Source organism: Mytilus edulis, chromosome 3, assembly GCF_963676685.1.
Source record: "Mytilus edulis chromosome 3, xbMytEdul2.2, whole genome shotgun sequence".
In the NCBI taxonomy this organism is placed as follows: Eukaryota; Metazoa; Mollusca; class Bivalvia; order Mytilida; family Mytilidae; genus Mytilus; species Mytilus edulis.
The window spans coordinates 22,441,819-22,455,969 of NC_092346.1; the positions used below are offsets into that span (position 1 = coordinate 22,441,819).

Below are 14,151 nucleotides of genomic sequence, written 5' to 3' on the forward strand. Positions count from 1 at the left end.
CAGAAAACATAATACCCCTCTACTATCGTAGGTGGGGCATAAAAATATTTGACATAGTATAGGTTTCTGAATTAATGCAGTCAAAGAACTTGAAATTGGTTATATGAATGGAATTTATATTCAATTACAGATTTCTTGCTATTGTGTAATACACTGTGCTGTTCAGCAATACTTAGTAAATCTGTTGTCAGACTATAAACAAATAATGTTCAATTTATTCTCAATGCCATAACAGAAATTGATATAATTTATTTAAGTTTCATGAGAATTGCTGGAAGCATTTTAGAGTTATTGTTTGAAAACTGGAAAATCCCCCCTTTATTAATGAATAAAACCCCATTACTCAGGAATGTTAAATGTAAAATTCATAAAATTCTAAAGGGAACTTACATCAATAGATATAAACAATTCACCAAATTATCATCAGAACTGTTGAAAGCATTTTTGAGTTTTTGTCCCAAATAAAGGCAACAGTAGTATACCGCTGTTCAAACTCGATCAATCCATGGACAAAAAACAAAATCGGGATAACAAACTAAAACTGAGGGAGATGCATTAAACTGGAAAATCCCCCTTTTTTTATGAATAAAAACCCTGTTACTTGGACACGTAAAATCTAAAATTTATAAACATGGAAAGGGAGCTTATGTCAATCAATATAAACAGTTAATTTACCACTAATTCTTGCAAGTTGGTGAAAGCATTCTTGATTAATTGCCTGAAAACTGGAAAATCACCCCTTTTTTTATTGAATAAAACCATATACATACCTAATATCTAAAATTTATAAAAAACGAAAGAGACCTCACATTTATTGATATAAACAATTCACCAAAGTTTTATACAAATTGGTAAAAGTGTTTTGGGGTAAATGTCCAACATGTTGACGCAGACGGACGGACGGACCGACAGACAGACAGACAGACATACAGATAATGTTATACCATATTAAGTCCCGTAAACAGAAGTTTAAAAATGTGAAATTACCTTAAAATTAGCAAATCAGAGGCAGCAACCTAACAACTGGTTGTCCAATTCGTTTAAAATTGCTAGACAGGTAGATCTCTGCCTAATAAACAATTTTACCCCATGTCAGATTTGCTCTAAATGCTTTGGTTTCCAAGATGTAAGTCTTCATTTTACCCATATGTTCTTTTTTTAGCCATGGTGGCCATCTTGGTTGGTTGGCCGCGTCATTGGACCCATTTTTTAAACTAGATACCCTAATCAGGACGAAGAATGCCAAGTGATTAGAAAAGCTTACTTGGCCCTTTCAGCCATGTGAGCATAAAAGGGTCTTTGTATGAGGGTGTGTGAACAGAATAATATTACAAATACCTTATCTATATCAACTAATTCTGTTTCATATATTTCTGCAACAGACATGTGATGTTTTGCTGCTATTGAAAATCTACCCTGAAAGTACATAAATATATTTACATAAATGATAAATTATAGGCAAGTGTATACATGCATATATATATATGCCAAGGTGGTGGAGTTGTCTAGCGTGTCAGATATACAGTGCATGCGATTTGGTGTCACAATATCTCAGTAGCATGAGTTAGAATCTCGGCAAGGGAAGAACATAAAAATTTGAGAAAGCAAATTTACAGGTCTATATATATAGTTATATATATATATATATATATATATATATATATATACAACTCGTCTAAACATCAACCCAACAATGTTAGATCTGTAAATTTGCTAAACGCCTAAGAAGTGTACATAACAACACCAAAAACATAAAAAGGAACTATAAATGTAATTATTTATAAATATTTCGGATAACAGATATCCTTCATCGGTAAATATGATTGTGATGTTGAATGAATCAATTATCAGTCTACTTAGATTAAGCTGTTACAATCTTGAAAGTTATACAATAAAAAAGTCAAACCGAACATCAGGTAAGACGCTTGCACAATTCTAAAATTTTTAATTTAAAGCATATATTTGAACTCTTTGATGTAATTAGTCATATAACCTATGTCCTGTTTAACAAATTTTTAGAATTGTGCAAGCGTCTTACCTGATGTACTTCTTCACATTTTTTGGTCTTTTGGAAAATGTTGTTTGTGCTGTATTTAGACCCTTCTACAACGAAATTTGTTTTACATGCACACGTATAAAAATTGCAGTTTTTATACAACGCAATCATAGGTTTGAACGTAGTTTTCAATTTAGACTCGTTTTCTGTTTAGTATTAAATCTATATTAAGATCCATTTTGTTACATCTTGTGATCAATTTTATTTGGCAATCGTCAATGGCAGTCAGCAGGGTTAAAGAACATCAGTTGTTCAACCTGTTAGTCAGATGCGTTTTGTTTAAATATACTTCTTTACTTTTTTGGTCTTTTGGAAAATGTTGTTTGTGCTGTATTTAGACCCTTCAACATCCAACGCAATCATAGGTTTGAACGTAGTTTTCAATTTAGACTCGTTTATATATATATATATATATATATATATATAGTGTTATAAATGGGTATTGATAATAATCTCAAAGAAACAACACATTTTATATTTCTAAATTTTATTGGGATCAATATCTGAAAACCAGAAAAATAACGGTCTTAGATGATTTTCATACACTAAGACAACTTTGGCAATCTCAATTTTGGGAGATCAAACTGCATATTTTTATAATTAGTACCAATTTTATCAGATAACACCAGGCGCTCCACAGGGCACAGCTTTATACGACCGCAGAGGTTGAACCCTGAACGGTTGGGGCAAGTATATGGACACAGCATTCAAGCTGGATTCAGCTCTAAATTTGGATTGTGATTTAACAGTTGACACAGCATAGGTTTCTGACACAGAATGAATGAGGTCTAATGAACTTAAAATATTTTTTTTTTGCCTTAGAGCAATTCACTATGCTGTTGAATATTAATCCTCTCAAAAAAATGTTTGAAGAAATTTTCTTTTTATTTATGAAATCTGAAATGAGAACCAGATGCTCCCGCAGGGCCCAGCTTTATACGACCACAGAGGTTGAACCATGAACGGTTGGGGCAAGTATGGACACAACATTCAAGCTGTATTCAGCTCTAAATATGGATTGTGATTAAATTGTTGACACAGTATAAGAGGGTTAAACTAATTAGTAAATTTTAATATTTCAAAGGTACATATTTTTCTTACCAGTGTTAAAGAAGTCTTTTCTTTATATCAATATACTTGTTATCAAATTGTTGGAGGGTACAAGGAATGTGGCACCAAATTCATCTGTGTGTCCAATGTAAGACATTCTATGTTTGTGCTTATAATTGCTGGATGCTTGCCTAAGGGACATAAACCAACAACCGTTTTGCACGTGTTTAAAATATTTAGAATCTCTCAAAGGCAACTCATTGACCCACTCAATATATTTTGATATAATATTATATGAAAGTAAAAGTGTATCACATGTTTATGTGCATGAAGCGAGATGATTATTTCTGATGTTTTTAAAGGGAGATAATCCAATTTATGGGTTTTATGTTGTCACTGTGGGTTATCACTCAGTAAGCTCGTTTTCATTCCATTTATTTAAATTTTGCTTAATAAGTTGATTCAACTACTATTCTGGACAAAGAAAGATAACTCCAATCAATTGAAAATTTCTTGCTATTGCACAATATTGTGCAATTAGATATTTCTTGCTATTGCGCATTACTGTGCAATTGAAAATATTTGCTAGTGCACAATACTGTGCAATTGAAAATATTTGCTAGTGCACAATACTGTGCAATTGAAGATTTCTTGCTATTGCGCAATACTGTGCAATTGAAAATTTCTTGCTATTGCACAATACTGTGCAATTGAGGATTTCTTGCTATTGCTGAATACTGTGCAATTGAAAATTTCTTGCTATTGCACAATACTTAATATAATAATTTTGGATCCTCATTTGAACCAACTTTAAAACTGGGCCTATAATCAAAAATCTAAGTACATGTTTCGATTCAGCATATCAAAAAAGCTCAAGAATTCAATTTTTGATAAAATCAAACTTAGTTTAATTTTGGACCCTTTGGACTTCAATGTAGACCAATTTGAAAACGGGACTAAAAATTAAGAATCTACATACACAGTAAGATTTGGCATATCAAAGAACCGGGGCCCAATTTATTCAATTTTTGATGAAATCAAACAAAGTTTAATTTTGGACCCCGATTTGGACCAACTTGAAAACTGGGCCAATAATCAAGAATCTAAGTACATTTTTAGATTCAGCATATCAAAGAACCTAACTGATTCATTTTTTGTCAAAATCAAACTAAGTTTAATTTTGGACCCTTTGGACCTTAATGTAGACCAATTTGAAAACGGGACCAAAAGTTAAGAATCTACATACACAGTCATGACAGTTAGATTCTGCATATCAAAGAACCCCAATTATTCAATTTGGATGAAATCAAACAAAGTTTAATTTTGGACCCTTTGGGCCCCTTATTCTGTTGGGACCAAAACTCCCAAAATCAATACCAACCTTCCTTTTATGGTCATAAACCTTGTGTTTAAATTTCATAGATTTCTATTTACTTATACTAACGTTATGGTGCGAAAACCAAGAAAAATGCTTATTTGGGTCCCTTTTTGGCCCCTAATTCCTAAACTGTTGGGACCTAAACTCCCAAAATCAATACCAACCTTCCTTTTGTAGTCATTAACATTGTGTTTAAATTTCATTGATTTCTATTTACTTAAACTAAAGTTATTGTGCGAAAACCAAGAATAATGCTTATTTGGGCCCTTTTTTGGCCCCTAATTCCTAAACTGTTGAAACCAAAACTCCCAAAATCAATCCCAACCGTTCTTTTGTGGTCATAAACCTTGTGTCAAAATTTCATAGATTTCTATTCACTTAAACTAAAGTTATAGTGCGAAAACCAAGAAAATGCTTATTTGGGCCCTTTTTGGCCCCTAATTCCTAAAATGTTGGGACCAAAACTCCCAAAATCAATACCAACCTTCCTTTTGTGGTCATAAACCTTGTGTTAAAATTTCATAGATTTCCATTCACTTTTACTAAAGTTAGAGTGCGAAAACTAAAAGTATTCGGACGACGACGACGCCAACGTGATAGCAATATACGACGAAAAATTTTTCAAATTTTGCGGTCGTATAAAAATCTGAGTACATTTTTAGATTCAGCATATCAAAGAACCCCAAGGATTCAATTTTTGGTAAAATCAAACTAAGTTAAATTTTGGACCCTTTGGACCTTAATGTAGACCAATTTGAAAACGGGACCAAAAATAAAGAATCTACATACACAGTTAGATTCGGCATATCAAAGAACCGCAATTATTCAATTTTTGATGAAATCAAACAAAGTTCAATTTTGGACCCTTTGGGCCCCTTATTCCTAAACTGTTGGGACCAAAACTCCCAAAATCAAACCCAACCTTCCCTTTATGGTCATAAACCTTGTGTTTAAATTTCATAGATTTCTATTTACTTATATAAAGTTATTGCGCGAAAACCAAGAATAATGCTTATTTGGGCCCTTTTTTGGCCCCTAATTCCTAAACTGTAGGAACCAAAACTCCAAAAATCAATTCCAACCTTCCTTTTATGGTCATAAACCTTGTGTCAAAATTTCATAGATTTCTATTCACTTAAACTTAAGTTATAGTGCGAAAACCAAGAAAATGCTTATTTGGGCCCTTTTTGGCCCCTAATTCCTAAAATGTTGGGACCAAAACTCCCAAAATCAATCCCAACCTTCCTTTTGTGGTCATAAACCTTGTGTTAAAATTTCATTGATTTCTATTCACTTTTACTTAAGTTAGAGTGCGAAAACTAAAAGTATTCGGATGACGACGACGACGATGCAAGACGCAAGACGACGCAGGACAACGACGCCAACGTGATAGCAATATACGACGAAAAATTAAAATTTTTGTTGTCGTATAATAACATTTAACATAACGTCTATCAACTTATTAAGTTGTCATAGCGGTAAAATTCAACTGTCAGTGAACAGGCACTTCGATCACGATTTTCACAGGTCTACATTAAATTCACACTTTCAGGGGATAATGGGTTTGTAAAACATGTTTGTTGTTACCTATTCATTCAGTCTCAGTGTTATTTGACACATCTTTTGGGTAGTTTTCCCTTAAATTCCATCGTGGCGAGTGCTTGTTGACTATATTGGAAGTTGCCATTCCAACGAATGGTCACTTCCGGGTTACGGTACTTCCTTATAAAGTTATAATGATACATGGAAGTATTAATAAGATATGATTAAATCACTTGCTGGCCTTCCTTTTATTGTGTAGGATATTTAATAATAAGATATATTTACGTTAAGTACGTTTTTGTGAAGCGCCGTTAAGGAACTATTTTGTGATTTCAATGACGTCAGATAGAAACGTAGGTGATAAGGCTAAGAGTATGGAATTTTAAGGTTTATATTTATAATGTCACTTATTTATTGGAATTTAAAAGGCAAACTTTCGCGATTTTATGGATTTATAACGACATTTTGGGACATGAGCCAGAGTTTTCCTTAGTATTTCAAAGTTATAGTAGATTTTCAGTTCTGTGAGTCGCGGATGTATTTCAACATCAAGTATAAATACGGCGTCGCACTAGCACTTCAGTATATTGTATCTGGCTATTAAGCAGAGCAGAGCAATAAACAAAACAACCCTTAAAGTCAACCAAGCTATTTAGGTACAGGATGCATTTCGATATAAAGCTATTTTACCTTAAGCTATGAGATAGCATTTCAAGTCTATATTTATCTTTTTACATCTTTTGGAATATAAAACTAAAAGCTTAATTACATAAGGACGTCCAGGAACCAAATACCGCTTCTTATAAGTATTCCCGCTTAAGCAGGTCTTCAACAGGAAGTGGCTTCATATTTAGACAAGATGCAGAACCAGTTCAATATTTACAATTTCTAATAGCAGTTTTTGGCAAATTATACAATTATTAAAGATGTAAAGATACGATGTCCCACCACGTTGAAAACTTTCTAATATCGTAATTTAATGAAATAAGTATATTTCATTCTCTCATTATTGTATGATTGATAGGATAAAGTCTTGTAAATCTGTATATATTAAAGTTACATCTGGGGTTCGGAAGGCCAGCGTCTTACTATTCCAATTTATGGTTATACTATGTTATTGCTAATATTTGAATGAGTTATTTATTGAGATATATGGACAAAAATAAAAGTCATTCTCTTACGCTGGATTCATCATTTTATATGTGATTATGCTGGAGTCAACAAACTACACTTAAAACAAGACTAAGTAAAGGAACACGGTCAATAAGCAATCATACGGAATTAAAAGTACACTCGACCCCTACTCGCACGCCTGTAACAATATATATATATATATATATAGATATATATATATATATATATATATAAATAAGCCATTGTGTCTTTTGAAAAAGATGTAAGAATAAAATGTTACAATATTCAGTGGTTTGCCTTTCTTGTACTCTTTCATTTGTATATTGGGTTATCCATTGCTCAGCAATGCACTTGCTTATGTTGTGACGTTATATCATTTAAAATTACTATCGAGAATTATGTGTTGTTGTTTTTTTTCCATTTATTGTCATATAAGAGAATATTTATCATAATTATCATATCAATTTTTCGGGTGATAAATAGAGAATTTGTTTTTGACTCTTTTGTGGCCTCCTGCTTCCCAGAAAATTGTTATAATTGTAAATGGGGATCCTTTATCTGTATCCTGATCAACTGAGGAAGTTGTTAACATAAAATTTTAAAAAAAAAGACAATAATTCAATTGTTTACACTGCTGGTGCCAAATTGTAATCCCTAATTAGCAATTTAAAGACAAAAATGAAGAATTAAGACAGGAAACACAATTATGTCTTACCTTTAAGAAGAAGAAAAACATTGATTATTGCATTTTATAGATACATGCCATTGCTTACCATATCTGTAAATATTTCTATGGCCTTAAGTAAACAATTCACAGCCTCTGTGAAAAAGAAAAAAAATATGTTGAAATCAACAAACAGTACAGCATTCTTACATTTTGCAAGAATTATAGCAAACTTAATCTTAAAAATGCACAAATATAAGCCTACCTTACTTACTTCTACATAATCAAAGGTCCTGACTGATCATCTTTCATCCATATATATGGAATTTTTGAGAGAAAAAAAAACCTGTTACCAACTATTAAAAAAAAAATATGTGGAATGTGTCCGCTAGCATATAACATAATAAAGAGACATACCTCAAGAACTGTAAAAGTGAAACTTACAAAATTTTAAATTAAACTGAGTTAAGAGGTAATAAGCATTATATATATACATTTCATTAAATTAAGTTGAGACAAACTTAAGTTAGAAAATGAAAACAAAATATCATATAAGATTATTAAAGGACAAAACTGAAGAACATTAATCAAAGTGCTTGTAAAAATTGTGTTTTATTTTTTTAGTGAACATTGCATTGTATAAAGCACTGGTTCAATGTAGTGATGTAATTGTTAAAATAATTTTTTGTTAAAAATAATTTTTATAATTGGAGTTATCTTCCTTTGTTCATTATTGCAGTTGGTTAAAAATCAATTCAACTACAATTATGGACAAAGGAAGATAACTTCAATTTACAAAATTATTTTTTTTACAAATATAAGATTGATATTTTTTTAACAGATATTAGATTCCTTTTTTCCATTTGTGAAGGAGCATAACTCTAGAACGGTTGAAGCGACATCTCTAAAATTCAAATTGATCTGTATTTTGGGAAAATAAGCAAATATGTTTAAGTTTAATAACATTTGGTTGAGGAAAACTAAAGTTAAACCAGATGCTCTGCAGGGTGCAGCTTTATACAACCGCAGAGGTTGAACCCTGAACGGTTGGGGCAAGTATGGACACAACTTTCAAGCTGGATTCAGCTCTAAATTTGGATTGTGATTAAATAGTTGACACAGCATAGGTTTCTGACACAGAATGAATGTGGTCTAATGAACTTAAAATGTTTTGTTTTGCCTTTGAGCAATTCACTATGCTGTTGAATATTAATCCTCTCAAAAAAATTGAAGAAATAGCAATAACTACTCATTTAAATACATCATAAAATATTAAAATGTAAAAAAAGTGCTTGTTATCACTGAATGGTAAAGATTGTTTTAATTTATCAGTTGGTAGTAAAAGTGAATATACATTGTATATTGTATAAAACAATGATTTAAGTTGATTCAACTACTATTCTGGACAAAGAAAGATAACTCCAATCAATTGAAAATTTCTTGCTATTGCACAATATTATGCAATTAGATATTTCTTGCTATTGTGCAATACTGTGCAATTGAAAATATTTGCTATTGCACAATACTGTGCAATTGAAGATTTCTTGCTATTGCTGAATACTGTGCAATTGAAAATTTCTTGCTATTGCACAATACTTAATATAATAATTTTGGATCCTGATTTGGACCAACTTGAAAACTGGGCCCATAATCAAAAATCTAAGTACATGTTTAGATTCAGCATATCAAAGAACCCAAGGATTCAATTTTTGATAAAATCAAACAAAGTATAATTTGGACCCTTTGGACCTTAATGTAGACCAATTTGAAAACAGGACCAAAAATTAAGAATCTACATACATAGTTACATTCAGCATATCAAAGAACTCCAATTATTCAATTTTTTATGAAATCAAACAAAGTTTAATTTTGGACCCTTTCTGAGCCCCTTATTCCTAAACTGTTGGGACCAAAACTCCCAAAATCAATCCCAACCTTCCTTTTATGGTTATAAACCTTGTGTTTAAATTTCAGAGATTTCGTATAAAAATGCAAACTAAAATAATTGTAATTTTTCCATTTATTAAGGGCATAACTCTCTATTGACGCTACCAACATTCAAACTAGATCTGTATTTTTTTTGTAATTAGCATTGTGTATGAGTTTCATAACATTTGGTTGATACAAAATAAAGTTAGAGAACAGAAACTAAAAATGTTGTAATTTTTCCATTTATAAAGGGGCATAACTCTAGAAAGGTTAAAGTGACGCCACAAACGGACAAACGGTCAATGCCTTTGAAGATGAGAATTTGCAGCAAAGAAATATAACTTATCGATTTAGAAAATGATCCAGAAACAGCTGAATCTATATTACTTTTCTTATAGAATTATATCCTTCATTGACTTGTCAGTGTTGGATCCAGGAATTTTCATAAAAGAGGGCCCACTGACTGCCTAATTCATTGATTTTAAACACTTTTTTTTTGTTGCCGACATGCGCAGATTTATTTTCATATCTTAATATAACATTCACCTGAAACCAGGTGCTCCGCAGGGGGCAGCTTTATACAACCACAGAGGTCGAACCCTGAACAGTTGGGGCAAGTATGGACACAACATTCAAGCTTGATACAGCTCTGAATTTGGATTGTGATCAAATTTTTGACATAATATGAGTTTCTGACACAAAGCAAATACCAAGATCATACAAATCTTTTTGCGCAATATTGTGCAATTAAAGATTTCTTCCTCAAACTTTTCAAAAATTTGGAAAAAAAAAAAATGAAAACCACCCCCCTTTATTTGGTAATAAGTTCAAAACCTGACATTTCTTTATACATTATTTACAAAAAGTGTAAGGGAGGTAAATCTGAACATACCAAACAGTGTTTAACTGTTAACTGTTTTTGAATTACCTCCCTTACACTGCTTTTAAATTGTCTTAATTGTCCATTGACCAGAAAAACCTAGTTTCCCCCTTTTTTTGGACCCTACTTCCCCTTTTGTTGTCCCTAATTCAAAATTTTTTTTGGAGCCATAACCCCCAAAGTCATAACTAACCAATTTTTAATGTTATGAAAACTTGTGGTATAATTTCAGAGCGATTCATACACTTAAACACAAGTTATTGTTTGAAAAATACAAAAATGCTTATTTTGGGCCCCCTTATTCCTAAACTATTTGGACCATAACCCCAAAAATCAATCCCAATCTTCCTTTAGAGGTATTAACCTTCTGGTAAAAATTTATAGAGATCCATTCACTTAATCTCAAGTTATTGTCCAGAAACTAAATGCGTCTTGGGACGACGCAGATGACAACGACATGATACGACGCAAAAAAATGTTTGCAGTCGTATAAAAAGATCGATCTAAGCATTTACACTTTCAGAAAGATTGATTTAAATATGATCAATCTTTTTAAAACCACCTCTGAAGTTGACTTTTTAAGTCCAATTGAGGATCAATCTTTCCTGTATACATTAGACTTGAGATCGATCTTTTCTAGATCAATCTGGATTGATCTCAAGAAAAATAAAAAAAATAACAAGTGTAATTGGGGTCTAAGTCTCTATATATGAGGTCCAAATGAAGCTGGTGTGTTGCTCTTAAGAAAAATATACCAAAATGTTTGTGGTTTGTTCACATGTAAATTCCGATGTTTTAAATTTCTTTAGATAAAGAAACTGAGCATCTGAGCTTTGTAGAAAGATGTCAAGATGAAATAAATGAGTTTTCCTTAAGTTTGTGCATTGTTCTTGGACTGTTAAGATGCCATCTTCTTTGTGCCTTAATTTGGCAATTTCTTTCAATCTAGCATCAAAGTACATTTTCAAAAGAACTGGCTAGGTGATTTTTAGAAATGCTGGTCTCTGAGAGAAAGAAAAGACCTAGGAAAATTCATCTGTAAATTCAGTTTTTAACATTAACATGTCATAGGTTTTAAATAAGGTTGCAGTTTAAATTTTAGCCTAAAGTTTCATGACTTTTTTAAGCTATGTTGGGACATATTTGACAAGTGTCCAACCTTCTTTTTTTTGTAGAGGACCCTGTGGTTTGACACGTTTACATTCTAAAGAAATGTTACAAAACTTGGACAGAGACAGTTCAAGAATCATAAGCTATGAATGTCTTGTTACCAACTTAAAAAAAAATCCTCTGGCTTGTCTATATTTTATGATACAATCTGTCTGCCACCTTAATTCCACACTTGGCACACTTGACATTTTTTATCAAGGATGGGCTTTTCGTTTCAGTTTGCTTGACACTATAGTTCACAAAGTTTATGACAAAATACAGATTTAATTTGTTTATTAATACAACATGGAAAGTTATAGTTCGAGATTACCCTGACGTCCAATGGCTGTTTTGCAAGACAAGCTGGTTGCCCGGCCGCCTCTTTCAATGTGAAACAAAGGTTAATTATATACAAAATCACTGTCACAGGACTGGAGCAAGCCCCCTTTTAGGCAGTCAGTGGGAATCCCCTTAAACCATTACACTTCAAAACGGGGGAGGGGTATGGTTTTTTTTCCCGAGTCAAACATTTTTCATATATAAATACATTCAGATTTAACATATACTTTGCTTTATGTAGTACATGTATTTGTATAAAAGTATTCAAAATTCATCAAATTGAGGATCATAATATTTTTAAAGAAAAAAACAAAAATACCAAATAAAAAAAATCGGGATATTTTAACAAAGACAAAAGTTAAAACAATTGCGTAGTGTGTTATAAATATTTCTATTTTTTTTTTTTTTAACAGATTTGAATATGGAAGATCGTATACCTGTACATCATAACAGTGCAATTAAAGTCTTCTTTAACACACGTAGTTAATTAGGATTATATGTTTTCTAGTCCTATATTATAAGAATTCGAAGGTTCATATCATTTACATTTAACGTTTTAATGGGATTTTTTTTTACTATCAATGTTGAACCTCAAGGTTACATTATAGTAATAAAGGGCTGCGCTTTAGCGCATGATACGCCCGTTGTTTGAAAGACGACGGGCATATAAAAATGGCAAAAAAGACTACAATGACAATGAGGAGCAGCAAGAAGATAACAGGGAAAGTGAAGATGGTGAAAGTGACTCTACTGAAAGTTATGATCTAAATGAGGAAGTAGGTGATGAAAGTAAGGATTTCATTGATGATGAAGATAAATATTTCATTGATGATGAGGAGGCCTCTTCTGAGAATGAAAACGAGGATTTTTCTGATGATGAGGACAGTGATTACAGTGAAGAAGACACTGATGATTAAACCTAGTTCAGCTTTTCAATATTTAGCATAAAAAACAAATATCATTAACAATATTGGCATATAACATAGAAGTCTTCAATGCAATATAAGGAAAGTGATATATGATTATGGGTTTTAGTAATTCTATGGCTGATTTCCAAATTTTATAGTAGTTTGAAAGAAGGTAATTTTCTTGGGGTATATTGCTCATAGTTAGATTCTGTTGAACAGCAACACAGTAAGGAATCCATACTAAATTATACAAGGATGTATGCAAAAGTTGTTCAAATGGTGCTTAATATGGTGGATAATGATTATTACCTTTTTATTGTTTAGAATATTCACAAGATGATCATATTGATAAATGTTTAGGAGACTTGATTTCCTTATTTTTTTCATAAAATGACACCCTTTAACATTTAAGGAATATTTAGTCACATGTTAGGATTTTCATGTTGTCACTTGTTCACTTATTATGTGCTATTGTAGACTAGTTATGTTTTATAACATTTTTTATTACCCTCAACCCTTCCACCGAAACCGAACTCTATAAAAAAGCTGCAATGCTAAGGTATCATTTGTGATTTCAATTGCAACCAATTCTAACAAGAATAAAACATCCTATATGCAAAAACAGTATTTGATTTTTATCCATAGCTTAGATAGTAAAAATGTTATCATAAAATGATATATGCCTCAGGGAACAGTTAGTATCTCAGAGACTGCTAATGTGCTTTCATCCTTGCAACCATTCAATAATAGTACAAACGTATGACATTCATGGAACCTATTTTTTACAAGAAATGTTTTAAATTGAACTAAAGATTTTACAAATTTTATGTTTTCATCAGATTTTATTAAGTATTATTTGTTACATCAATAGATATAAACAATTCACCAAACTTTCATGGACATTGGTGAAAGCCTTTTTGAGTTATTGTCCGAAGTGTTAAAAATCCCCCTTTTTTTTATGAATAAAGCCCCATAAAGCCAAAACTTAAAATCTGAAATTTATAAAAATTGAAAGGGAGCTTACATCAATAGATATAAACAATTCACTCACGTTTCATGGAAATTGGTGAAAGTGTTTTTGAGTTATTGTCCGAATTGTGGACGACGGACGGATGGACAACG

At 31.8% G+C, this 14,151-nt stretch overlaps 1 protein-coding gene across 1 annotated transcript in view; it reads right to left on the reverse strand.

Annotated features, from left to right (window-relative positions):
* The window catches only part of LOC139514220 (alpha-soluble NSF attachment protein-like), a 39,533-nt gene that overhangs the window by 11,692 nt on the left and 13,690 nt on the right, over nucleotides 1–14,151 (reverse strand). Inside the window, exons 4-5 of the mRNA XM_071303071.1 lie at nucleotides 7,934–7,980; nucleotides 1,339–1,416 (exon numbers count right to left, since the gene is read on the reverse strand). Of these exons, the coding sequence (XP_071159172.1) occupies nucleotides 1,339–1,416; nucleotides 7,934–7,980 (125 nt within the window). The remainder of the gene's footprint in view (nucleotides 1–1,338; nucleotides 1,417–7,933; nucleotides 7,981–14,151) is intronic.